General features: G+C 53.3%; 2 protein-coding genes across 6 annotated transcripts in view; one reads left to right on the forward strand and one right to left on the reverse strand.

The window, feature by feature from the left end:
* Positions 1–9,640, forward strand: part of SH3PXD2A (SH3 and PX domains 2A) — a 246,067-nt gene extending 236,427 nt beyond the window's left edge. For all 5 annotated transcript variants that reach the window (XM_060099983.1, XM_060099958.1, XM_060099964.1 and 2 more), the window contains one exon: positions 448–9,640. In XM_060099983.1, coding sequence (XP_059955966.1) covers positions 448–2,421 — 1,974 coding nt within the window. In that variant the 3' untranslated portion in view covers positions 2,422–9,640. The remainder of the gene's footprint in view (positions 1–447) is intronic.
* Positions 9,641–11,477: 1,837 nt separating this feature from the next.
* Positions 11,478–25,805, reverse strand: part of NEURL1 (neuralized E3 ubiquitin protein ligase 1) — an 81,394-nt gene continuing 67,066 nt past the window's right edge. Inside the window, exons 4-6 of the mRNA XM_060099996.1 lie at positions 17,689–18,378; positions 14,085–14,231; positions 11,478–13,547 (exon numbers count right to left, since the gene is read on the reverse strand). Coding sequence (XP_059955979.1) covers positions 13,309–13,547; positions 14,085–14,231; positions 17,689–18,378 — 1,076 coding nt within the window. The 3' untranslated portion in view covers positions 11,478–13,308. The remainder of the gene's footprint in view (positions 13,548–14,084; positions 14,232–17,688; positions 18,379–25,805) is intronic.

Below are 25,805 nucleotides of genomic sequence, written 5' to 3' on the forward strand. Positions count from 1 at the left end.
GGTCACCGAGGGAGGGCCTAGCAGTATGGGGGTGAGAGGATGGAAGTGGTGGGATGGCAGTCTTTTGTACGTATGGGTCCGTGGTGAGTGGGGTTTTGTAGGGACTGGGAACAGCGCATCTTCCAAGTGTAGTAGCTCAGCGGGAGGAGAAGTGAGGGTCTGGAGAGGCCAGCTCGGCCAGGGTGTTGGAGGAGACATGGAAGAGCAGGAGAGGGGGCCTTGGAGAGTGGGAGCCCCCCAATCCAGGAGATGATAGAGACCTGGGTTTGAATGCCAGCCCATCACTTCCTACGCTGGGTCCTGGGCCACTTACTCAGTGGCTCAGTTCACTCATCTGGGAAATGGAGAAAATGTCTCCTAGAGCCGAAGTGTGAAGCTCCCCCCCTGGCACATGGTAGGGCCCCAGCGATCCTCCCAGCTCACTGGCCTGTCTGCCCCTTCCCCCAGGTCATCGACAAGAACTCGGGTGGCTGGTGGTACGTGCAGATCGGTGAGAAGGAGGGCTGGGCCCCCGCGTCGTACATCGATAAGCGCAAGAAGCCCAACCTGAGCCGCCGCACGAGCACCCTGACGCGGCCCAAGGTGCCCCCACCGGCACCACCCAGCAAGCCCAAGGAGGCCGAGGAGGGTCTGGCAGGCGCTGGTGAGAGCCAGGACTCCCCGCTGAGGCTCAGGTACGAGGAGCCCGAGTATGACATCCCTGCCTTTGGCTTCGACTCAGAGCCAGAGCTGAGCGAGGAGCCCGCAGAGGACGGCGGCTCGGGGGACAGGCGGCCCGGCCAGCCCCGCAGGCCCTCGCCCGCCTTCTCGCTGCAGCGCGCCCGCTTCAAGGTGGGCGGATCTGCAGAGGACGTGGCCCTGGAGGAGGAGACCATCTATGAGAACGAGGGCTTCCGGGCATGTGCAGAGGACGCCCTGTCGGCCAGGCGCTCCTCCCGGGACAGCGACTCCCCAGGCGGCTCCCCACTGTCCCTTGCCAGGAAAAACTCCCCCAAATCAGGCTCCCCCAAATCATCGTCGCTCTTGAAGCTCAAGGCAGAGAAGAACGCCCAGGCGGAATTGGGGAAGAACCACTCCTCGGCCTCCTTTTCCTCGTCCATCACCATCAACACCACCTGCTCTTCCTCTTCCTCCTCTTCCTCCTCATCCCTGTCCAAGAACAGTGGGGACCTGAAGCCCCGTTCTGCCTCGGACGCAGGCATCCGCGGCACCCCCAAGGTCGGAGCGAGGAAGGATGCTGACCTGAAGACTGGGCTGACCTCCTGTGCCCGGGCCAAGCCATCAGTTCGGCCCAAGCCGTTCCTGAACCGCACAGAGTCCCAGAGTCAAGAGAAGATGGACATCAGCACTTTACGGCGCCAGCTGAGGCCCACTGGCCAGCTCCGGGGTGGCCTCAAGGGCTCCAAGAGCGAGGATTCGGAGCTGCCCCCCCAGATGGCCTTCGAGGGTCCCGGTGAGGGGTCCAGGAGAGGCTCGGCCGACCTCATCACCCTCCCTGCCGCCACGCCCCCGTGTCCCACCAAGAAGGGGTGGGAAGGGCAGGCCACCTCCTACACGACGTGTAGTGCCTACCAAAAGGTCCAGGACTCGGAGATCAGCTTCCCGGCAGGCGTGGAGGTGCAGGTGCTTGAGAAGCTGGAAAGTGGCTGGTGGTACGTGAGGTTTGGGGAGCTGGAGGGCTGGGCGCCCTCCCACTATCTGGTGCTCGGTGAGAACGAGCAATTCGATCCCCCTGGCAAAGAGCTGGACACAGTGGCCACCAAGAGCAAGCAGAACGCGGGCAAGTCAGACAGCCTGGAAAAGATCGAGAAGCGGGTCCAAGCGCTGAACACCGTCAACCAGAGCAAGAGGGCCACGCCGCCCATCCCCTCCAAGCCTCCCGGGGGCTTCGTCAAGACCTCGGGAGCCGGGGCGGTGAAGATGAGGAATGGCGTGCGGCAGGTGGCCGTGAGGCCCCAGTCGGTGTTCGTGTCCCCACCGCCCAAGGACAGCAACCTGTCCTGTGCCCTGAGGAGGAACGAGTCGCTGACGGCCACCGACGGCCTCCGAGGCGTCCGCCGGAACTCCTCCTTCAGCACTGCCCGCTCGGCAGCCGCAGAAGCCAAGGGCCGCCTGGTCGAACGGGCCGCCAGCCAGGGCTCGGACCCTCCTCTGCTGCCCACTCAGCGCAACGGCATCCCGGTGTCCCCTGTGCGCCCCAAGCCCATTGAGAAGTCCCAGTTCATCCACAACAACCTCAAAGATGTGTACGTCTCGATCGCGGACTACGAGGGGGACGAGGAGACGGCGGGCTTCCAGGAGGGCGTGTCCATGGAGGTCCTGGAGAGGAACCCCAACGGCTGGTGGTACTGCCAGATTCTGGACGGGGTGAAGCCCTTCAAAGGCTGGGTGCCCTCCAACTACCTGGAGAAAAAGAACTAATGAGGGGTGGGGGAGGGCCTAAGTCCTTCCAGCCTCAGTATGGGTGAGCTGTGAGATAAGACAAAAGGGAAAGGGAAAATGGGAGGGGGTGGGGAGGACAACGTTAAACCTGCAGAATGTGGGGCCTCAAAGATGCTCCCCTCCAGGCTGTCCCCCAGCTGGAAGGTAGGGTCTGGCGGGGGCCCACATTTGAGCGGGGAGTGGAAGGGGCAGGGGTGTCCTGGGCCTGGGACCGGAGGCAAGAAAGCTGAGCCTCACATGTGCACCTTGGGGACGTTGCTGATGGACTCGGCACCATTTGGGACAGGCCATGTAGGAAACCCCGATTTGTGCCTTGGCTGCAAATCTGGAAAAGGTGTGGTTGTGCGGGCCTCCTGTGCCCTGCCCCTGCCTAGCCTGGTTTACGTTGCTGGCATCTTGTACCCCGGAAGTAGCCCTTGTATCATCCTAATCTATGTTTGTGAGTTATGCTGGTTTCCCAGGAATCGCTGCCGCCGGCCATGGGTGGGTGTGGTAGGAGATACCACTGGCTCTGGGGCTTGGAGGCATCTCCTGTGAGCTCAGGCTGTCCCTGGGCCAGGCCACTGTGTCTTGTTAGTTGAAGGAAAAGCAGTTCCCCAGCTGCCAGCAAGGACCACCATTCTTAGCCGTCACTGCTGCTGGCCTTGAGAAGAGAGCCTGCCCTGCCTGGGGCACCCCCGTGGAGGACCACCAGCCCCAGTGTTTACAGAGAGGGCAGGCAGAGCCGTCGGTCTTTTCACAGTCTGCACAGACTTTATTTTGGATATTTCTGGGTGGGCAGTTCTTTGCAAGTTTTGGGAGAGATGTATTGCTTTGGGCCTTCCATGTCAGGCCTTGGGTTTTGGTCTTACTTTAGGAGTTGTTTGGGGACCCAAGGGCGGTGAGCCTCACGGGACAGGATGGGTAGTGGATGGCCTTTCTGTCCTCCTCTTGTGGGGAGGTTGTTTGGTTTGTGTTTTGCGTTCTCCCCTCCACAAGCCAAAGTCGCTTCATTTGGTTTCCACTGTGTGGACAGTACCGGTGCTTGCCAGAGGGATCTCAGGCTGGAGGAGCCCTGGTCCCAGACGCGGCAAAGCAGAGACGCTGTTCTCCTGGTTCTTGTGCAACCTCAGCAGGGCAGAACCCTCAGCAGGGAGGAGGGTGGTGTTCAGGAGAGGGGCAGCGAACGTTCTCCTGCCTGGGCAGGGCCCGAAGCCTTATGTGAAGGCTGTGGAGAAGCAGCCATTGCCCTCACCCTGGGCCAAGGGGAACCTGCTGGGCCGACACCACCAGCCACCCCCTGGCCTGCAAGCAATGCCGCAGGTGCCCGAGGAGACGAAGATCCCTGGGCCAGGAGCCAACCTGGTCTTTCTGAGGGGCAGTGCCCCTGCGAAGAGAGAAGGGAGAGAATGACGTCCCTGTCAACTCTGGATGGTGTCTTTCAGTCGACACTTCAGAGGCCAAACTGGCTTCCCCAAGGACTCACTCTTCACTGGGAGTGGATTTCCACACGTGCCTTTGATTGTGGACAGATCGGGCTTCACAGCCCCCGACTCAGCTGCCAGATCCTGGACTAAGGAGGAAAGGCCCTCCCTCCACCCACACTCCCCCCCCAGGCAGCGTATGATGCCTGAAGAACAGCGGGGGACCCGCACCTCGTGCCCTCAGTCCCCGGCCGCCCCGCCCTCCTCCTTTGCCGTACACTGACGCCTGGCAGCTCTAGCAAACTGCTCCCGTTCTATGTTGAAAGGGCCGTGGTGAGATTTTGCTTCCTTTTGTTTTGTTTGTTTAAAATTAAAATTAGTTATTATTTTCTTCTGCTGGACAGTATTAAATAGAGCAGGATGTTGAGTTATCTGCTAGATTGCAGTACTAATGGTAGTGTTGTAGTGTCTTCATATTAATATTATTTGGACTTATTTGAACAATAATGATAAAGAAGTGGTTCATTATTTTTTAATTAATGCACTTTAATACAGTGGAATGGAAAGAAACCCAGAGAGCAAAGTGCATTACTTAAAGATGCAGTATATACTTTTCTCATTTTTAAGCAGCACATATTTATTAAAAGAAAAAAAAGTAATTTATGATTATTTAAAATAAAATTTAAAAGTAGAGTGATTGTCGGGTTAAAGGACCTTCCACGTAGCTATCTTCCAGGGGGAAGGCCCCAGCGGCCTCACTCCTCAACGTCTGCACTGAGCCAGTTCAATCAGTAACACGCCAGCCAGGCCAGGAAGGAGTGCAGGACGCATCTGCCAAGCACAGAGCATCTCAGTCGGACTGGACCACAGTGCTCCCCAGAGCCTGCCTTTCCCTGCCCTTCCTCACTGCACTGCCTTGTGGGACTTTCCACCACCCACAAGGCAGATGTTCTCCCAGCCCCCCAAGGACCCTCTCTCCTTAATCCCCAGTGCCCTTAAGTGATAGAGTCATTATAAGTGACCTTCAGGGTCACTCCAACCCATACCCTCTTGTTACTGCAGCCCAAAGACAGGAATTAGCTTTCCCCAAATCACATAGCTAGTTAACGGCAGACCTCCCCATTGCATCCACCCCTGCACTCCTCCCCAGCCCCGCTAGAGCTTATAGTGTGGTCATCATGTTTACAATGTGACATCCAGCCCTAAGGATGGCTGGGGGTTGCTCAGGCATCCAGGAAAAGTAGAGACTGCTGCCACCTGTTGACAGCATGTAGCTTTGGGCAGTGAACAGGGATTGCCATGCCCCGTCTTCGCCCCTTGCCCCTCACCGTCACCCCCTTACTCACAGCACAGCACAAACCCTGCAAACCCAAAGAGAATATTAATACTTGAAGCAAAAAGGGTGCATGCCAGTCCCTCTCAGACATGGCCAGGGGATGCCAGGCCTTGTGCCCCTGGACTCCTAGCCCTGCCCAGGGCAAGAGGGCTTTTCCCTAGAGCTACTGAGCTGCTTTGTGATGTTGGAGGGTACTTCTGGTAGCAGGTAGAGGAGGGAGGGGTCTGTGGCTCTGACCCATCTGGAGGAAAACCAGATCGGACTTTAAAAGGTTAAAAAAAAAAAAAAATCTCAGCAGTGTCCAAACCTAGTTTTCCATTAGTTGCGATTGAAAATGTGAAATGACGTTGTATTGCTGTATACTGCAACTTTAATCAAAATGAGCCCTTCTGAGGTCATTATTGAGGTTTATATAATGCCCGAAGATGCATCATTTGGTGCTTTTTCTTTCAGTTTAAAGACTTTTTTCTTTTATTACAAGGGAAAAAGATGTCTTCATCTCCCTCCCACTTTGTAACAGGGGCCTGGCTGGGCTCCCTGGCCCCATCATGCTGTTCCCACGAGGGTCGCAAGAGGGAGCTGGAGGGGGCAGCCTGAACAGCAGGTGTGCCATCTGCCCCAGCTGTGGCTGGGCCCTCCGGCCAGCCCTCAGCCCCGTTCACCCCCAGCCTAGCCCCACAGGGTCCTCTTTCTTCCTCCTCCATGCTCCATCTTGACGAAGGCATTATATAGAATCGTTTTAATCACTTTCAGATGTTAGAGCAGCATATTTTACTGGCATTTATATCCATTGCTTTCCTCAGCAAGGCATGTTACTATTATCATCTAAGGAAAAAAGACAAGGGAATTTCGGTCAAGCATTATTTTCATATTACTAGTATTTGCAGAATAGGTGTAGAACTATTTAAGTTTAGACCTTGGTTTGGTAGTTTGTTTTGTTTTTATGGAAAAAAAGATAAAGTAACCCCTACTCTTTCTGTTTTTGTATTTAACTAATATATTATTTCTTTAAGGTTACTCACTTCCCCTACCCGCTCCAAATACTTTGCATTCTCAATCGAAAATGAAAACAATCTGAGAGACAGGAAAAGTGCAATATTATCAAGAGGGATGCCAGGGCTTGTTGGGACGGTGGCGGGAGAGCCAGCAACCCCGTCTCTCGCTAGGGGAGGTGGGGCTCCTGGAAGGAGTCGTAGCTGCGGAGCCTATAGGTGACCTGGGTATTGATTTTTTTTTTTTTTACCCCTCCTCCCCTTCCCCCTTCCCTGGCAAGATGGCAGGGGTCCCCGCCAGAGGGCATCCCCTTCTGCTGGGTGTTGTCCACCCAGAAGAGAGGGATTCAGGGAAGTAGCATGGGGCACTTGGCCTCCCCGGGGCCCCAGCCCCAGGCACAAAGCAAGGGCCTCCAGGAACCGCTCCTTGTTTTCATTTCCGTTGTTTTTCAGCCAGCTGCTCAGAAAGACCTGTCCCAAAAATAACCCTCAGCAGCCCTCTCACGCCAATCTCTTGATGTTTGGGCCACGATCCTTTTGATGTATGTTTGAGTCTTTCTAAAACTACGTAACCTCAAGTTCAGTTTATGGGCAGGAACCCTCGATGTAATCAAACCCTTTTGCAGGGATGTGGGTGCCTTGAGCCCAGCATTCCCCAGTGACGCACCAATTCCCACAAGCCTGCAGCTGGGCCTGGTGCTGAGCCAGGGCCACCCATTCATCTCAATGACTTCAGCCCGAGCAAGGCGTGAGCCCTGCCTCTGCTCAACACCCCGACAGTCCCCAGAAGGTCTTGGAGAAGCGTCGGAGGAGCCTGCTGAGGTCCCTGCAGACAGAACTTCCCACAACAGGTACCAAGCCGCCGCCTCCTACCTGGGTGCCAGTAGAGAGGGGACAGGACGGGAAGTCTCTGGGTCCAAAGCTCTGCCCCTCAGGGCGACAGGGACATCCTTGCGGGCCCATCCCCTCCACCTCCAGTACTGTACGCTTGCTGCTCCATCCCGTCCGGTGAATTTCTGTACAAATAGGAACCTGGCGCCCAGAGTGGGACCATGCCCCCGTGTGGGGGTGGCTCTCCTTGGAGTGTATACGTCTATAGGTCCAATCTTCAAGAATCCTGATGCAGAGCTCTCTGGAAAGAGAACCATCCACAGTGCTAAAGAATTAAGATTCCCTCACTTTTTTGAGGGCTGTGTGCTGTTGAGGAAGTGTGTGTGTATGTGCATTCGAGTGCGTATGTGAGAGTGTTGGTCATTCCCACTTGAACTAAAGAACATGGGGTTAGAGGAAAAAAATACTGGGCAAGCTGTCTCCATTGAACAAGTCCTTGGCATTGGGCAGGCCCCAAAGGACTCGCAGCTTCTGGCAGCAAGTGTATGTGTTATTCACACGTGTAATTCTGGCTGGAGAGTGCAATGTGTCTTTTTTTTTATTTTTTGGTAATTATTTTATTAAGTATTTAGTTGGAAACTTCACACTGGCATTAACAGATCTAGCAGAAGCCGCCTAGGCCATCGTCCCGGGCTCCAAAATGAAGATGTGGAAAGGTGCCGCCACTGGGTGTGGAAGTGCCGAGGCGGTCAGATGGGGCTGCCACCTGCACAGTGTCTCTAGTAGGCCGACGCCCAGCCTTTGCCATGCATATCGCCACTGTGGGAATCCCCATGTCATGAGAGCAGCTGGCCCTCAGTTCTTACGTTGCTGAGGGTGGATCAGGCTGGTCGGGGCGAGAAATTGGACAGTGAGCTCAGTGGACCTACCCGTGCGTGTACGTCAGCACCCCTGGTCTAGACTGCAGGCCTGACTGAACGCTTCATGGGAATCATGTGGAGGGCTCCCCCTTGACATCACTGAGCTTTTTGTCTAAATCATGATCTCTGGTTGGGGCAGCCCCTGGTTCTCACGCTCTGTGATCAGAACCAGTGACAGAGCAGGGTCAGTGACCTATAGCTGCACTTCAGGAAGAACAGCCCCACTGACATTAGCATCCCTCCTGTTTTGTCCTGTGCACCTGGGTCCTCAGGCCAGAAGTTGGGCACACTGGTGCTTATAGACTGGGCAGAGGACTCTGTCTTCCCGGGCCTTGGTCCCCAGCTGCCTATAATGTTGGTTTTACCATGCCATCCCCGTTCGCGGAGCCTATCTTTTTAATCTTGAGTTTGCACTTGACCTTGACAATCAGCCCCCTCTCCCATCCCAGAACTTAGTGGCCTCAGAGAATGGGTCCCTACGATGAAGGTCCCTCCTTTGCTCCCATTTCCATCCTAGCTAATGGGCTGGACCTCAGGAGGCAAGAGAGAAAGGAAGAATTATCGTTTTAAAGCAAAAGTATGGATTGAGCACGTTGGAGGTGAGTGAGAGGCACGTCGGCAAGATGAGTGTGCGCGTGTTTGGGGTGGCTGGGGCTTACCGCCCTTTCCCCAAGGAGGAGGCTTCCAGAAGAGGAGGTCTGCTAGGCAGAAAGGGAAGAGTATGAGAAGGTTGAGAGAGGGTTTGGAGTCTGGAGTTTCATCTTTATTAGAAAGAAGGAGGAAGTCTATTCTGAGTGTTTCAGGAAGAGAGCAGGTAGGGAGGGAATTTAGTGATTCAACACCCAAGGGTCCAGCCAGAACAGGTTGGAAAAGCCCCAAGATTTGGCTGTAGAAGAAGCTGGCCTCAGGAAACAGCTACTTGCTGGGCCACAAGCTGGGTCCCCAGCGGGTTCTTAATGGTCATTGATTTACTTAGTGGAAAGCGGGAAGTTGCCAGCAACAAACCAGTCTTTGAGTTTGAGGCCCTGGCTCCAGAACATTCATCCATCTCTCAGGTTCCAGGCTGGGTTTGCCCACCTCCCTTTGTCCAATCCAGAGCGAGCCTCTCAAGTTGCTTGCATCAGAGACCAGTGACCATAATGGGTCACGTAGTAGGGACCCACCACCCCCAAACTGGAACCTTGGGGTCCAGACACCATCAAGCATATCTGGGAGGAAGACAACTTCGTTTGCTCTTCTGTTGACACCAATTATTCTGAAGTATCTCTAATGATGCCTGTGGTGGTTCAGTTTGCTGAGCCTGCCTCAGTGGTGTGACTTAGAAGACGGAGTGCAATGCACTCATCATGTTTAGTGGCCTGTGACCAAGGCATACTGCTCTTAAGCATTTCAGAGAAAGAAGGGTAAAGAGAGCCACCATTCTTGAACCTAAAGCTTGTTCTCTGCAACAGGTTTTCTTTAAATCCGGGACACAGGATGGCAGAAGGGTTTCAGGGCCAGTTTACAGGAGGTCTGCATGAAGGTGACTTCTGAACAAGGCAGATGTTAGTGGCAGGTTCGTGAAGCGTGGGTTTGTGCACTGCATGGTTGCATGTGAACTGCTGGATGCCTCTGGGCACTCCTCACCGTGTCCACTCAACCCCGCTCGGCTCCTAGTGGGATCTGTGGGGTCTGAAGGAGGTTGTTCCCTCTTCCCCCTCAGCAGAGAAATTTAAGGGCAGCGAATCCAGTGCTGTCAATTTGAGTGCTAAAAAATTTCCAGGATCAATGGTGGTGCTAAACTCTCTCCATGTTTCTAATATTTTTAATAGTGGGTTTGTTTTTTTTTTTTTTTTGAATTGTTCTCATCACAAAAATGCAGCGTCCTTGGGGAAGGGACCCAGCCCCTTGACCTGCCGCTTTCCAGGTGTCCTTTATCATTTTGACGGGATTCTTTGGTCTGCAGAAAATACTCTGTCTTGGCATGCTTCTAGACTGTAAGATTTGGGTTGTTTTGTATTTTGTTTATGTTTACATGCATCTTGTATTTCCCTGAAAACTAAATAAAGTTTTTGCCTTTTTAACTGAACAGAATCACCTCCCGATTCTCCCTGCCACAAGAAAACATACCCGGCTGAGTGGCAAAAGCCACATCACCCCAAATGAAACATGAGCTGCAGGGTCCGGGCCCTCTGAGGACACTGGAGGGGTGGGGGGACAGGTAAGTTCCCACTGTCGCCGGTGAGAAGCGTGCTCAAGCCCCACCACCACCACCCCGCCTTCGGGAGGCTTTCTGGGCAGTGGCCAAGGCTTTTAGAGAGGGATACAGATCTTGGGGCCAAAAAGCCACATTCAGTGGGCCTACATGGCCCCTCAGCTTAGAGCCCCTGACCCTCCCCTACTTTTGCTGGACTCCAGTAAGCAGGGCTGGGCAGTCCTGGTGTGGGGAGTAGCCCATGGCTGTTCAAGGCCAAGCAGAGGCTGGGCAGCTAGAGCATCCTCCCAGGAGAGAGGAAGGCAAGCATCCCATGTCCCTCTGAGGCCCAGCCTGCCAAATGAGTGCAACTCCCACGTTGTGCCCGGACCCCGTCCAGCACTCCAGCTTCTACCGCCACCCAGAGGTACTCAGCCCACCTAGAAAGTTTTTCCGAAGGTCCCTGACCGAGGCCTCCCGTTTCCTCCTAGCTGTGCCACTCATTTGGCATAGGCCTCCGCACCGGCCAGTGGGAGCGGCAGCTGAGCTTCCAGGTCTGGGCTTGGGGTGAGAGACCGGCAGGCCCTGTTCTGGGGAGCTCAGCACAGCGCCTGCCACCCTTTAGCCCCTAGGTGGCGCTGCCCCTCCACAAAGGTCGCACTCCAGATTTAGACCCGGCTCAGCCTCGGGAGCGCCAGGGACTCCTGCTCGCCATGGACTCCTGCTCCTCCCGGACCCAGGGACCTGAGGCCACCGAGGGGCAGTAGAGCCTCCCTTTCAGCTTACAGTGAGGCTCGCCTGGCATTCTGGCCCCTGCTCTCCAAGCCCCAGGTCACGCTCCAGCCGCCTCCCCCTCCCCTGCTCTCTCCAGGGAGTCTTTCCTGCTCGTTGACTCCCCTCCCGCACACCCACCCGCCCGCCTGCCCTCTGCCCCCAGCCCTCCAGACTGCACAGCACAGCCCTCAGGCTGGTACGATATCACCTTTATTCACCATCATCAATCACGGCGCCCCACGTTCACAGAGGCGGCAGCAGCTACCCCCAGGCCAGCAGAGACGACGGGACGGGACGGTGGCGTCCCCTCCCCGGCGCGCAGGCTGCACAGCCCCTGCACGTACGAACTCTCCTTACCTGAGAGGGGACCCCTGACTGGGTGGGGCCGCACCAGCCCCACCTCACCCCCCTCCCACAGAAGGGGTCTACAGGGTCAGTGGGGAGGGGAGACCCATGGTAGGACTGTGGCTCCCCTGCCAGGCAGGTGCAGACAGGGCCCGCCTGGCATCCTGACCCCCTCCTTGTACTGTCCCACCACACCACCCCATAGCAGCCCCCACCAGAGAACCCCCGAGAGTCACAAGGAAAGTCCCCCCCCGACCCCAACAATCACTTTATAGAGGTGCCAGCTGAGGCTCAGAGAGGCTATGACCTGGTCAGGGCCGCACAACTGGTCAGTGGCCAGGTCCAGAATCCCACGCTCTGCCAGCCATACGGCAAAGCAGTCTCCGACAGGCGTAAAAAACTATCTGAGGGGGACGAGAGCCGGGAGGCTCGGGGGAGACTAGGCCAGGACTCTGAGAGCTGGCCCCAGCCATGGCCTATCAGGACAGGGCGTGCAGGGCTGAGATGACTATAACCTAAGAGCAGCTGCGGGGGGCACTCCCTCACCCCGGCATCAGGACTAAGAACCTAGAGGTGCTGGGACCCATCCCCTTCCCTTCTCCTCTTTCCTGGGACCGGACAGCCTAAGAGCAGGCTCCCTACCCCTACAATGATGAGGCCAGCTGGCCTTCCCTCCCTCAGCCTGCCCAGAACGTTATGTCCTTATGGAGGAGGGAACTCCTGGGCCTCGTGATGTCTAATGAGCCAATTATGATAACCCTGCTCCAGACCAAGAAGAAGGGCATTCTGTGGCTCTGGGGTGATCCCCTAGTCCCAGGGCACTGCAGAGGCTCTGCTGCCCTCTCTATAAAAGGGATACAATTTGTCAGAAGGCCTCCCACTTCAGCCCCTTTGGAGTTCTACTTCATGGTAAGCAGAGCTGGCTATGGACTTCTGGGCTGCAGTCTGGGGAAGATTTTGAGTGATGACTACCTCTGCTGACCCCTCTAACCAGGCACTCCGTCCACCAGGGCAGCATTTCTAGGGGTCTGGGGGATGGGAATTCAGTCCCCACCCCCTGCCAAATAACCCCTACAAACCCAATAAATAAATAAATTAAAATACAGAAAAAGCCTGTTCTTACTCCAGGGAATCCCTACTCCCAACCCAGGGCCCTGCCCTCTCCTGTAGGGGATGCTACAGCCTCTATGAGTATCAGCCCGGCCCAGAATAGCACTGAAATGGGGGAGGAGAGGTCACAGAGGGTAGCTGCAAACCTGTTCTTAAGAGAGCCTGACAGAAGACAGACCCTGATCTCCAGCCCACGCCAAGGGGCTGCCCCTGGGCAGCAGCATCCAGCAAGATGACTGCGGCAGACAGGCTATGACCAGAAAGGGGCCCTCCACATCTCAACCAGGCCAGGGGGGCTAGGGACCCAGAACCTGGAGGCTTCTGTAGCCTGTCGGTCCACCCATCCAGGGTGAGTGGGAGATGGACATGGCATGGAGGCTGCAGCCTGCCCAGGACATGAGAGGTATCCACTGGCCTTCTTACCCCTGGCTTCCAGGCCCAAGGGGCAGGGAAGAAAGGAAGGAGAAGGTAGGTGTAGGTCAGAGAGTAAGGCAGCAGCTCAGGAGCTGCCTGCCTGGGGCTGCTGTTGCACAGGTTGTGCACTGCTCAAGGGCAGTTGGCTGAGGGAGAAAATGGAGGCTGAAGTCCAAGTCCACACTCCACTAGCCAAGCCCCATGTCTGGGCTCAGGGCCACATCTGCCCAGAGGAAGGGACACACTTTCTAATTCTCACAAAGGTGCCACACAGGCTAGAAGGACCTCCTGGGAATCTACCCCGGATGGGGAAGGATCAGGAGAAGCTGAGACCCCGGTTTAGCCCTTCGGCGTGCAGGGAAGAGCAGGCGATTGGCTTCTACCCCCACCTCCCTGCCTGACACCCCTTCCTCCCCAAACCTTCGGGGGCTGTTTCCCATGTTTAACGAGAAGGGAAAAGAATTTCCAAAATGAGGAAGAAGAGAAGGGGCCCTGTTGACTTGCCCCTCAGGTAGAGCTGGGCCGGAGTCTGAGGAGGTGGGCGTGAGGGGTAGGGCACCACGACGGGCTAGGAGCTGCGGTAGGTCTTGATGATGTCCTTGATGGGGCGGCGGCAGATGGGGCAGCAGGCGTGTAGAGCCTTCTTGAGGCGCAGGCCACAGGCATAGCAGAGGCACATGTGGCCGCATGTGTAGATGACCGTGTCCACCGCGTGCTCATAGCAAATGGTGCACTCATCGCTCCACGGGCCCCCGCCTGGAGTCACTGGCGACTCTGGCAGGCTCACCGGTGAGTTGGGGGCCGTCCCTGGGGGCAAGGGGAAACCAGTCAGGAGGAGACATGGCCCAGCCTGGTCCCAGGTTCATGAAGAGAGCCCCCTGGCCTCTCCCCCTCCATTTATCAGGATCGGCCTGTCTAACCTACCACCCAGCTTCCTGGGCACAAGAGAGGAGAGGATACACTCTGGACAGCCCCACTTCTGGCCCCTCAGTGCCCAGACCAGGGGCCAGGGTGTCCATGAGGCATTGAGAGGAGGAGGGAGGGATGGAGGAAGGAAGGGGGCCCCAAGCCATTTAAGGAAGGCCCCTCCTGAGTTACCCTTTGGTGTTCTTTGTGCTAAAGAAGTCCTTTGGAGAAAGCTGCCCAGCTGGGGGACAGGATGGGATACACCCCGGAAATTACCACTCAACCAGGGCTCACTGGGCCCATCTCCAGCTCCTCCAGGGCCCAGTCCTGATACAGAGGCTGCATGCCTGCCTCAGCCAGGGCGAGGGTGGGGATGGGGTCCTCAGGGTGGGAGGCCTGGCATGGTCACCATGGAACTGGAGGGGTCAGCCTACTTACCGCCAGCAGAGTTCCCCAGAGGTCCAGAGCTGCATGTGCTGAGCAAGGGGTCAGAGAGGCGGATGCCCAGGGCGCTGGGCGAGGTTGGTGTGGAGGCAGGGGAGCAGGAGAGTGATGGGATGCCCCGCTCTGCCAGGATGGTGGAGCCTGCAGAAAGGGTGGGAAGGAGGGAGGGACACACTAACCACTCAGAGGCCCACTGGGAGAAAGCTCGGATCTCCACCCCTCTGTTAGGTTCCCAGGAGAAAAATGGGTGGTACAGCCTGACCACACGGCCCAGCCATAAGGCTCAGGGTGGGACTCCACCGGCTGGCTCAGCACCCTGCCCCAGCTCTCTGTTCCCGCCTACGAATTGGAGGGCCACACGCATCACACTGGTGTTACTGCATCTGCCGTCTCCAAACAAGCCCTCTGCCTAGAATCCCACCTCCACCCTTCCCCATGCTTCCCTCACCTTCAAGGTTTCCCATGCCAGAGAACAAAGTCGCCTTCCTCCCACCTAGCATGGCCCTTCAAGCCCTGGCCTCACCATCTTTAGTCAGAGCCCCATGCTATCACCCCCCTTCTCCTCTGCATTGGCATCTTCGAAATACTCCACACCATCTCCCACACTTGATCTGCCCAGCCTTCTTTCCTTCCTTTCTTCCCTCACTTTCCTCTTCCCTTCCATCCCTCCCTGCCTCCTCCCTTCAACAAGTTCTTGCTGAGAGCCTACCAGGTACCAGACACTGTGTATATACAAAACTGGGAATGAGGCAGACAGAGCCTTTGCCTTCAAAGAGCTAACTGTCCAGGGAGTCTCTTGGGGCTATCCTCAACCCCCTCCTCTGGACAGCCTTGACCCCACCACCCCCCCGACAACCACATATCTCTATCTAGCACTGACCAGCCACACACGCCATTCACGGAAATAAAAAACCACAGAGGATAGGAAATTATTTGTTCTTTGCCCAGGAACGTAACTTTGTTTCCCTACTTAAACCTTGAGCTTCCTGAAAGCAGGAAGTCTGATTCACCTGTAAGTCTCCCACAGGCCCTAACATAATGCCCTACACATAAATAAGTGCCCAGTGAGATATTTTTTACTACTAGTTATTCATTCTAATTCATTTAATACTCACTGTTTCTAAGAATATTCATTAGCTGTCCATAGGATTTCTCTTATTAGTGTTAACAGGTTTCAAGTTAATTATCATCTCCTTTCAGAAATTCATACCTATTTGCTTTTCTTGCTTTATTGCACTGGTTAGCATTTTCAGAACAATACTATAAGGCATCTCTATCATATTCCTGACTTTAATAAGAATATTTCTAATGTTTCACCATTAAGCATGAAATTGACTGTAGTTTTGGAGTGAAGGAAATATCTTTCCATTCTTACTTCACTTAGGCCTTCAATAAAGCAAAGCATTCCTCTATAAGGTAAATAATTATCCTTCGCACACTGTTACTGATTTGTTTTTCCTTTAAAGTCAGTCAGGATCCCCTAACACCAATTTGTTAGTTGAGATGCCCAATTCTCCAAACAGCTCAGGAGCACTCTGTTTAGCATATATTAAATTCTGAATGATTATTCTTCAATACCCACCTTGACCTACTTCCCTTTGGGGACATTTAAGTCCTGGGTTGTTTTTGTTTGTTTGTTTTTAAGCTTCTCCTTTGCTCCAGTCTAGTAAGCTTCTTTGGGCAACAGAAGCTTCACTGGAAAGCTACTTATCTACTATTAGATGGTGCTGAGGCAAGAGAGTACCTTGCCATTATGTTATTTCCTTCATCTGAGGAACAGTGTTCTCCTGGTGAATGTAGCCAAATATCTGTGTACCTCAACCTGATTTTTTTTTTCTGCACCCCAGTCCGGTTTGTTTTTATTCCATCCTGAATTTTCACCCCAATTTCCTTCCTTACTGATTGATGGCTTTTCATCTAGCCTGATTTCTTTTCACCTCCTTCCTGACTTATCTTCCCTCAATCCTAACTTCTTAGCGCCCCAGCCCCATTTCTTTTCATTCCTTTTAAAATTTATTTTACACTCCATCTTCATTTGGTCTCTTTCCAGAGGAGGAAGTCTCCACTGATTTTATCTGATTTCACAAAACTCTCACACACTCCCACAATCACCAACAGCATTACATACACAAATACGCATACATTTAGTTACTCACGTGTGCCTAGACACGGTATGCCAATCTTACAGCGTAAACTCATGCTCACTCACATACACACATTATATCTTGTCTATGAAGCCTCTTGGGGTGAGGTCTAGGTCAGGGGCTGTGAGACCCAGGGGTCTCCAAATGTGCCTAAGCAAACTTGCTGAGGAAAAAAAAAAAAAATTCAGATGCCCAGGACCTAATCCGAGATCTACAGAATCAAAATCTCTGGAGGTGGGATTCAAGAATCTGCACTGTAGTAGGTTCTCCGAGTGAGTCTAATGCTGCTGCAGAGCAGACCAGCACTTGGAAAGCATGAACACCTGCTCACTCTGGGGTAACAGAGGTTCCTGAAGATACATGTAAAAAAAAAAAAAAAGATTTCTGGTCAAACGAGCTTGGAAAAGCTGGACACCATAACCACCACCACCCTCTCCTAAAGGTTCACATTGTATATTAAAGGCTCTGAAAAGTTCAACAGTAAAGAACCGCCTTCTTTTTTATTTATTCTTTTTTTTTTTTTTTTTTTTTGTGCAGTATGCGGGCCTCTCACTGTTGTGGCCTCTCCCGCTGCGGAGCACAGGCTCCGGATGCGCAGGCTCAGCGGCCTTGGCTCACGGGCCCAGCCGCTCCGCGGCACGTGGGATCTTCCCGGACCAGGGCACGAACCCGCGTCCCCTGCATAGGCAGGCGGACTCTCAACCACTGCGCCCCCAGGGAAGCCCCAACTTCTTTTTTAAGACTCAGTATTTCCCAAACATTTTAGACCCAAGGACCCGTTTTCAATGGACACCTATCCTGCAGAACACTCTGGGAAACATGGCTTACACAAGTCCGCATCACCCAGTCCATTCAAGCTCTGTCCATTCAAACCCAGGAAGGCCCAGACATCTGCAACCCCCTTTCCTCCAAGGCCCTCTGCTCGGGGATTCCCCACAGACCCCCAATCTAGGCACCACCCTGCAGAGATACCTGGCTACTGACATACCAACCTCTTTTTCTTATTTAGACACACAACCACCCTTAGAGGCAGAGAACTTCACTACCATTTTAGGAGAAATGGAAACTGAGCCTCAAAAAGTTCGCTGCTGGTGGAAACAATTTTCTTTTTTCCCATTTTTAAATGGCCACTGGGCAATGTGTAAGAGAACTGTTTACGTATCTGTGGGAATGTGGGTGAATCAGATTCTGAGCGTGAAACTCAGTGTTCCCCGCTTTTCTCCCCCTCTCCAGGGTTTATCTGGTGAGATCTGAGAACTATGGACTAGATAATTGAGTCCCACCCAGAACTCATCTTCGGTGTCTGTGACTCCTTGACTAGACCCCATGAAGGGCGGGGTGGGCGCTCTTTCCCCCTACCCAGACACGCCCCTCCTCCAGGGAAGGCTGGGTCTGGAGGCGCCAGCCTCTGGGTGCACCTTGGGGGAGGCGGGCACGTGGCCGGGGGCACTCACCGAGGATGCGGATCTGTGTGATGGCCCCGTGCAGGCCGAAGAGCATCCAGAGTGGCTGCGAGGCGTCCACGCACAGCTGCATGCCCGCCGCGGAGCCATTGTGGCTGAGGTGCAGCTCACCGTCGGGGTTGACCACCAGGCCCAGGATGTCGCCGCTGTGCAGGGGCCCGGGTACGCGGCACACGGCCCAGAACTCCTTACGGTCCACCAGTGCCTCGGGGCTGAAAGGCAGGTCGGCTGGCCGCAGCGTGCCGGGGTCGCACGTGGTGACGCCGAAGGAGAGCGCGCCAGGCCGCGCGCCGCCCGAACGCGTGACCTTGACGAAGATGGTCTCGGCCACGCGCAAGGGCCGGCTGGTGAAGACGAGCGCGCGCTCGTCGCGCCCGTGCTCCAGGCGCGCCACCGTCTGCTCGTCCAGGATGCGGACGTGTGCCCCGGCGCGCAGCGCATGGAAGCGCAGGTCACCGTCGAGCTGCGCTGGCAGAGCGCGGCTGTGCTGGGAGTTGAGCGAGTTCTGCGGGATGGGGCAGCCAGCGGCCGGCGCGGTCTCGTCGCCGTCCGCGCCCGGCACGTTGAGGTCGCACAGGCTCACGGAGAGGCGCGCTTCCTCGGCCTCACGTCGCAGCGACGGCCGCCGCAGGGCGGTGAAGGAGCGCGGCCGCAGGCAGTCCGGGAGCACCAGCTCGCTGTCTGCGGCAGGGAGGGAGACAGGGCGACCATCACGCGGGCCACAGCGCCCAGTCCCCATCGCCTCCGCACCTCCTCCCACTAGTCTTTAAAGCGCGCACCAGTAAGACGCACCGGGTTTCTAATGGCACAGAAAATGCTAGGACATAACGTTGTGCAGGACTTCTAACTACGTATTTGTTTAAGCAAAGGATCAAGGCCGGCAGGAAGGACACCAAAACTAAAAACATGATTACTTCTAAATTGTATGCTTATTAAAATTGGATTTTTTTTTTCTAACTCCTGGGGCCCTCCTGGGTTTTTATCCCAGCAGCCAGAAGAGCACCCAGCACTTAGAAGTAAATAATAATTGTAAATAACAGTAAATAATATTTGTTGAATGCATGTTGACATCCTACCCGTCTGGGAGGCCAGCGGGAACCCCCCCGCCCAGAACGCCTCTCTGCACAAATTGCAAAGAGACGTTCTTACCCCAACAATTACCTTGTGAAGTTATTGCCACGGAAGGACATTGAGGCTGAGAAGTTAAGTGAATTTATCCAAGGTATCCTTTCAAAACTGACAACTGGAAATCAAACCCTTTCTCTTTTTACTCATGCAAGTAATACAGACTGTATTTTGTAGAAAAGACAGTTCAGCAAAAAGAAAAAGTAATCTCCTGTCAGCCCACCATCCAGAGGAAAACACTATTAATATTTAGATGTATGAGTTTCCAGCCTTTTTTCAATATATTTTAGTTATTTCTTTTTTTAAAACAAAAATTGAATCATGCTATATAAATGCCAGTAGTTTTAAACTAACTCTAACGGGTAACAAATCTCTGAAAATGTGGCAACTTTTATCTATCTTCTCAGAAAACTGCATGTTCTCCCTAAATTCCGTGGATAATTTCAGGGCATCAACTCCAGGTGAAGAACTCTGCTATACAAATTTTCTTTTCAAAACTAGCTTTTCCATTTACCGTGTCCTGAATACCTTTCTACACTAATAACCATGTTTTTGATACCATACTTTTTTAATGGCTGGTTATCTCTGCTTTATGGAGTCCTATAATTTGTAATAAAAGTCATCAGTTGCAATGAATTACCCCTGCATTTCATCCTTAAAACATCCCATGAAGTTGTTCCCATTGTACAGATAAAGCTCGGAATTGTTATGTGACAGCCACGAAGTGGCAGATCCAGGATTAAAGCAAGATCTGTCCAACTCCCAACGCCACATTCTCCACTTTCGGGCCCTCCTCGTTTACTGAACCCTTTCTGTGGGAGTCCCTACATTTGGCTAGTACCACCGCAGCTCACATCATGGGCCAATCCCTTCTCAGGAGGCTTTTCTCTGAGCCTCCCCCAGGGAGAATCTGTGCTTTCTCTCCAGGAACTGAGTAAGGGCTGCTGGAGTGCCCGGTGTGAGAGCAAAGCTTGGGGGACTGGACTGGTAGGGGCCTCAGAGGCCAGAATTCAGCTCCAGCTGAATCTAGAGACGTTCTCTAAAGCCTCTCTCTCTTTGTTCTCCCCCAGCTCCCCTGCCCTTCCCAGGAACAGTGTTGTTTGGACCCCAGCAAGGGGAGGGTGCTGGGCCGGCCCTCCCCCCAAGGCTCCTGCTTCTCTGGAGAAGCCTCTTGGGGCCTGGCTGGTCAGGATTCCCAGCATCGTGTTTGGCAAGGAGGAGGGAGCCGACCGGAAAATGTGATTATTCCAGGGAATTGACTCTGTGACAGTAATGGTGCAGAGAAGCTGGGGGGCTGCAGAGAGGCAGAGGCGAGGAGGGCAAGACACGGGAGACAATAGCGGGGGGCTGAGGAGGGCTGTGGGCTGACCTGGACCCCAGGAAACAGCCCCTGCTCCCCCACCCCTTAGGGATTCCAGGCAGCGGCCCTTGAGGAGTCCAGAGGGTTGGGGACAGAAAGGAGAAGGGATGGGGAAGGAGGAAACAAGTGGCTCAGAGATGCCCAGCCGGGCCTATGGGAACAAGGCTGTCATGGGGGCCCACACACACACCCCCCACACTCCTCTCTCCAGCCCACCCCACACGCTCAGGACAATCAGGCCAGAGCCCATGGAGCTGGGCAGACGCTCAGAACAGACTCCTGAATGGGGCTGGAATGTGAGCTCCTGCTCTCCGCCCCTTCAGGAGTCCTCTTCTGCTTGGATATACCCACTACCTCCCAGCAGTGCCACTGCTGAGCTACTCTGTCTTTAGGAAAATGTTTCCTACTCTTAAACTGAAATCTACCGCCCTGTATTTTTTTTTTGAACTCTTAAAAAAGTCATTTTATTGATCCTTTACCATACAAAATGTATTCAAATTACACCCATTTGAAGTGGTAAGATCACAGCTAGAAAACAGGTTACCCTGTAACAAATTTACAAAATCTACCATAAAAGCTTTTTTTTTTAACATTATATTACATATTATCTTTTTTAAACTAGCATACACACAAAGCTTAACTGATTGGTAGTTTGCCTACTCCCAATTTTGGGAGAAATACTTCCTTTTGACAAAATCACATACCCCATAGGAAAAGAAATTTCCACAACTGACAACTGCCACCCAACTCTCTCTTCAAGGCATCTTCCTTCAAATCCCTCCTCTCATACACACAAGGTGTCATGCTGAAGCTTTAAATACTGCAGTTGAATTTACAGATCTACACTTACAATAAAGATCAACACAAGAACCGCCACCATGACAACAAACACAAACAAAATAACTCTTAAAAAATTACAAACCAGCTAGAAAATATTCTGGCAGTGTTTACAAATTACTTGCTATTTTTATACAAAATTGCTAGATAATGAAAATGAGTAGCCTGCATATCAACCTAAATAAAACAATCACTCCACACAAATCTGTACATATAAACACACACCTATCACGTGTTGCTTTTTATACAGTTTACTTTCTAGGGCTCACTCAGTCATGACCTCCCTGTATTTATACCTACTACCTCTGGGGCTGCCTCTCAGCCCCACACTGAGGACCGCTTTCCTCAGGGAATACTCAGACTCCCCACACACCTTCCCACCTCTTAGACAATGAACACAACCAGACTCAGTATTCCAGATGTGCCCTGACCAGCTCAAGGCACAATGCGGCCATCACACCTCCCCTGATAAGTACACTAAACTTCTCATAATGCAACCTAAAAGTATTTTAGGTTTTTTGGTTAACAAAATCCATATACTGGTAGGCAAGACAGGAGCATAGTTAAGTGCAAGGACGCTGAAGTCATCAGCTTGGGTTCAAATCCTAGCTCTGCCATTTCCTGGCCGTATGACCTTGGGCAAATAGCTTAACCCCTCTGGGCCTCTCTTCTTTAGCAGTGAAATCAGCATTTACTTATTGGTATAAAATATGGACTCTAATACTCCCCTCGGAAGGGATGCTGAGAAGACAAGGTGGAATACAGTACCTAGGGCACCTAGTAGAGTACCTGGCACATAATAATCACGAGGTTAATATGAGCCACTGTTATTGTTTTCATGCTACATGGTTCAGAAGAATATGCATGGGCTTTGGGTTTAAATGTCTGATCCAGCACTTGGCTGGTGGCCTGTGGGTAAGCAACTGTCCTCCAGCCCCCGATTACTCACCACGAGAACAGGGGTACTACTACCTGCTTTGCGACGTTGTCGCAGGGATCAGAGGTAGATTGAGAAGCCCCTGGCACCTGGGTACTTGATAACTTCAGTTATTACCATTTGCTCAGGTTGAGTTTATCAACCAAAGTCAGGTCCACCTGCACTCAGACAACTAACTTTTTGAACCCAGGACTTTGCATCAGTCATGATAAGCACCCAGGACAAAATCATTGAATGACATTACTGACTAAAGACCAGGAAGGAGAAGCTACAAATGGTGATTAGAAACAAAAGAAGGAGAAACAGTGGGCAAAGAGAGAGAGAGAGGGGAAGGGGTAGGAAAGAGGTCCTTTTGGCCTTTGTTGAAATATCACAGGAGTTAGGAGAGGAGGTACAGGAGATGCTGGGAAACAGCTAAAAATGGAATCTCTGGGGCCAGTGCCCAGCCCAAGCATGTCTTCTCTCCCATCCCCTCCACCCCTCGGGGTCAGGAGCAGCTGCAGGCCACCAGCAAGCTCCAAAATAACCATCCCATCAGTGTGCCCGGCTGCCCGGGGCCCTGAAATAGATGAAACCTGAGATGGAGGAACTGGTCACAGCACCCTCCACAGAGGGGACAGCAAAGGTCACATCACCTTGATGTGAGTCCACATCAAGCTGGAGGTCAGGGAAGGGTCCGGGCCCCCGAAGCCAGGGGAGAACAACCATGGGCTGAACCTCAGCCCAGGACTGCACCCTGGGGTACAGCTTGGAAAACCCTGAGGGCCAGCCTGTGACCCCCAAGCAGTGGGGTGGCCCCACGTTTGATGCAACAAGTTATTTAATCCGTGCCTGGGACACACAGCTGCCCACTTGGAGGTGTTTGTGATAGGGGAGGGGCGGCACAGGGCCACGGGAGAAGCTGCAAAGCTGGCTCCCCTCTCGTGTCCCATCTTTCAGGAGAGAACTTGTCAGTCTTCAGCCCCTGCCTAATCTGGTGCCTGGCGCTGGCTCTGCAGATGCCCTGGGCCCGGGCAGAAAGAGCCAGGCCCTGCAAAGGGCAGGGAGGCCTGGGCCAGGGTTTCCTCCCCTCAGGGTGGCACTCAGGGCACCCACTCATTGACCCCCTGTGTGCCCAGCCCTGGGCAGGGGTTAAGGAGAGGGAGAGCCAGGACCTGGGCCCTGGAGAGCCAGTAGCCCTTGGGAGCTTTGAAGCTTGGAGGCATGAAAATATTTGAGTACAGTTTTGTTACAAAATTCTTAGTGCCTCAGGTAAGACAGGACCTCAGAGGAGAATGAGGAAATCTGTTTATCTCTGCCAAGTTCTCACCCAGCCTTGGCTAGAATGCCCCTGGGGACAGGAAGCTCACCACTTCTCAAGACCATCTATCCTCTACTTTGACTCGCTCTGAAACAGAAGTTCTTAGCCTCAGTTGGACAGCATTATCCTAAAAGGGAGATTTATCCTAAAGAAGAGAAGGCTCAGAGGGGGCCCCAAGGAGTGGGTACAGGACACTTGGATCCACGCAAGGAAAGTTTTTCTAACAGTCACAGTTGTTCAGAGACGGCATCTCAGGAAAAACAAGATTTGACCCAGGCCCTGAAGGACAAGAGGGTCTGGATTGACAGAAGTGAGAGTCACTCGGGCGGGAAAACTGCATTAGCAAATGCCTGGGGAGAACAGTCTAAGCAAAACCAGTGAAGAGAAAGGAAAGGAGTGGAGGAAGAGGCGCCAGGTGGAGGACACCAGGGCCAGCTCCCGCCCAGAGACCCACTCAGCCCCTCACACGTTGCCGACCAGTGCGGGGTAACCAAGGCAGGGCCTGGGAACCGGAGCAGAGGCTCCTTTGAAGCAGGGCCTGCCGTCAGCCCCGGTCTTGTTTGTTTAGATTCGCACATCCGCAGCGCTGGATAATCTTTAACCACGGGTCAGCCTGCAGCCGCCCAGCCGGCTGGCAGATCTCTGCTGGCCCCTGTTTGGAAGGCGCGCCAACCCATTTACTGTGTCCATAAACGTCCTCCTGCCGGTCCGCAGCTGGCATGGAGCAGGAGAAGGAGCCAGGAGGACGGGTACATGGCTTGGATGGGCGAGGGGTTTCTCCACCCTTCTGGGCAGTGCCCTGAGCCCACACCACCTCCACACTCTCCATGTAAACCCAACCACGGGAAAGCGAGGAGAAACAAACACACTTTCTGAGACTCGCAGAGGGCAGGACAGAATGTCCCAGAATCACTCAGAGCCATAGACTCTCAGGTTTATAGAATCTTCAAGCCATAGGATCTTAGATGTATAGATTCTCAGGATCATCTGGTCTGGTGGTTCTCAAACTTTTTTTTCAAGCCGTGGAATCATTCATCCGATGGAATGGAAAACTGCTTAAAGTCTAAGAGGTGGCCACAGAGTCCTGCCACTCAGCTGCCTCAGGGATGCCTCTGTGGAATCCCAGTGCTCCAAGGAACCCAGCTGGAGAACCACAGATCTTGTTCCAAGAAACAGTTTAGATCGCATGGTTTGACTTTCATCCAGACACAGGGACTTGGTTTTAAGGCTCCCTCTTCCAATGAGCGGACTGGCAGGGGACTGTCTATTTTGGTGGTGTTTCTAGATGTTCCTTTTTAACCGAAAAAGACAGCCCTTCCCATTTGTATAAACACTTTTACATATGTGAGCCTCACAGAATATCTGTGAGGTACATGGTGCATGTATAATTATGTCCAAAGAACAGACAAGGCGGTTGAGGCATAGAGACGCTGAGAGGCTTGCCCAAAGCTACTGAATGGCCAAGTGGAGTCGATTCAGTCAGGTCTCCTGCTTCTGAAAATGACAGCTTTGTCCCCAATACTACAAGGCCCCAGCTCCTCCCCTACACACACCCCACTCTGGGCCACCAGGTCTCTCCAAGGTCCCCAGAACTGCATCTTGGGCCAAAGAGATACTAGATGGAAACACATAAAATTGCCATTTCTGGACATTACAAACAGTCAAATATTAGCAATTATATATGGTTGCACTTTATATATATTCATTCTGGTAGAAAACTAGAGCACACTGTGAACAACAGAATCAAACAAAGCCCTCAAGAGCCTTCACGGAACTACAAGGCAGGCAGACCTACCCTCACCACTGAAACAGGACGCTGGTCACCCACTGCCCCTCTTCGACTCTGCCGGGGCCCTGGTGGCCTATCTGTGCCCAACACATATGGCTGATCCCTGATGCCTGGAGCTCTCACAAGCTCTATTCTGGAAGACATAAGGGGGCCAAAATCCCCACCCTTGAGGGGGTAGCTAGACATAATAGGGAGACCAGAGAGACTCATATTTAGAGAAGCTGGGAATTAATGTAGCCCACACTTCTGGGCTCAAGTCCCAGCTCCACCAAGCTGTGTGACCATGGACAAGTTATCAGACCTCTCTGAGCCTCTGTTTCCTTATCTGCAAAATAGGTACAGTAATAACTTACTTTATAATATAGACAAAAAGGATTTCTACTGTATTCTTAAAGAGGACAATATATGATGCAGAACTGCTGATACTGCTTAGACCTCCACTCGCTTCAGGAAGAGGAAGGCTCACGAAGAACACGGTAAGTCAGGGAAGGCTCCCTGGTGGAGGGGAGGGTTTGGTACTGGGCCTTGACATAACTGGCAGAATTTGAGGTGAGCAAGAAAGAAGCACCTGGAAGAGTCTCCGAAGCAGAAAGAACAGCAAGATTTTTTTTTTTTAACTAAGAAGAAATGAAGGGCTTCCCTGGTGGTGCAGTGGTTAAGAATCTGCCTGCCAATGCAGGGGACATGGGTTCGAGCCCTGGTCCGGGAAGATCCCACATGCTGCAGAGCAACTAAGCCTGTGAGCCACAACTCCTGAGCC

Source organism: Mesoplodon densirostris, chromosome 1, assembly GCF_025265405.1.
Source record: "Mesoplodon densirostris isolate mMesDen1 chromosome 1, mMesDen1 primary haplotype, whole genome shotgun sequence".
NCBI classification, from domain to species: Eukaryota; Metazoa; Chordata; class Mammalia; order Artiodactyla; family Ziphiidae; genus Mesoplodon; species Mesoplodon densirostris.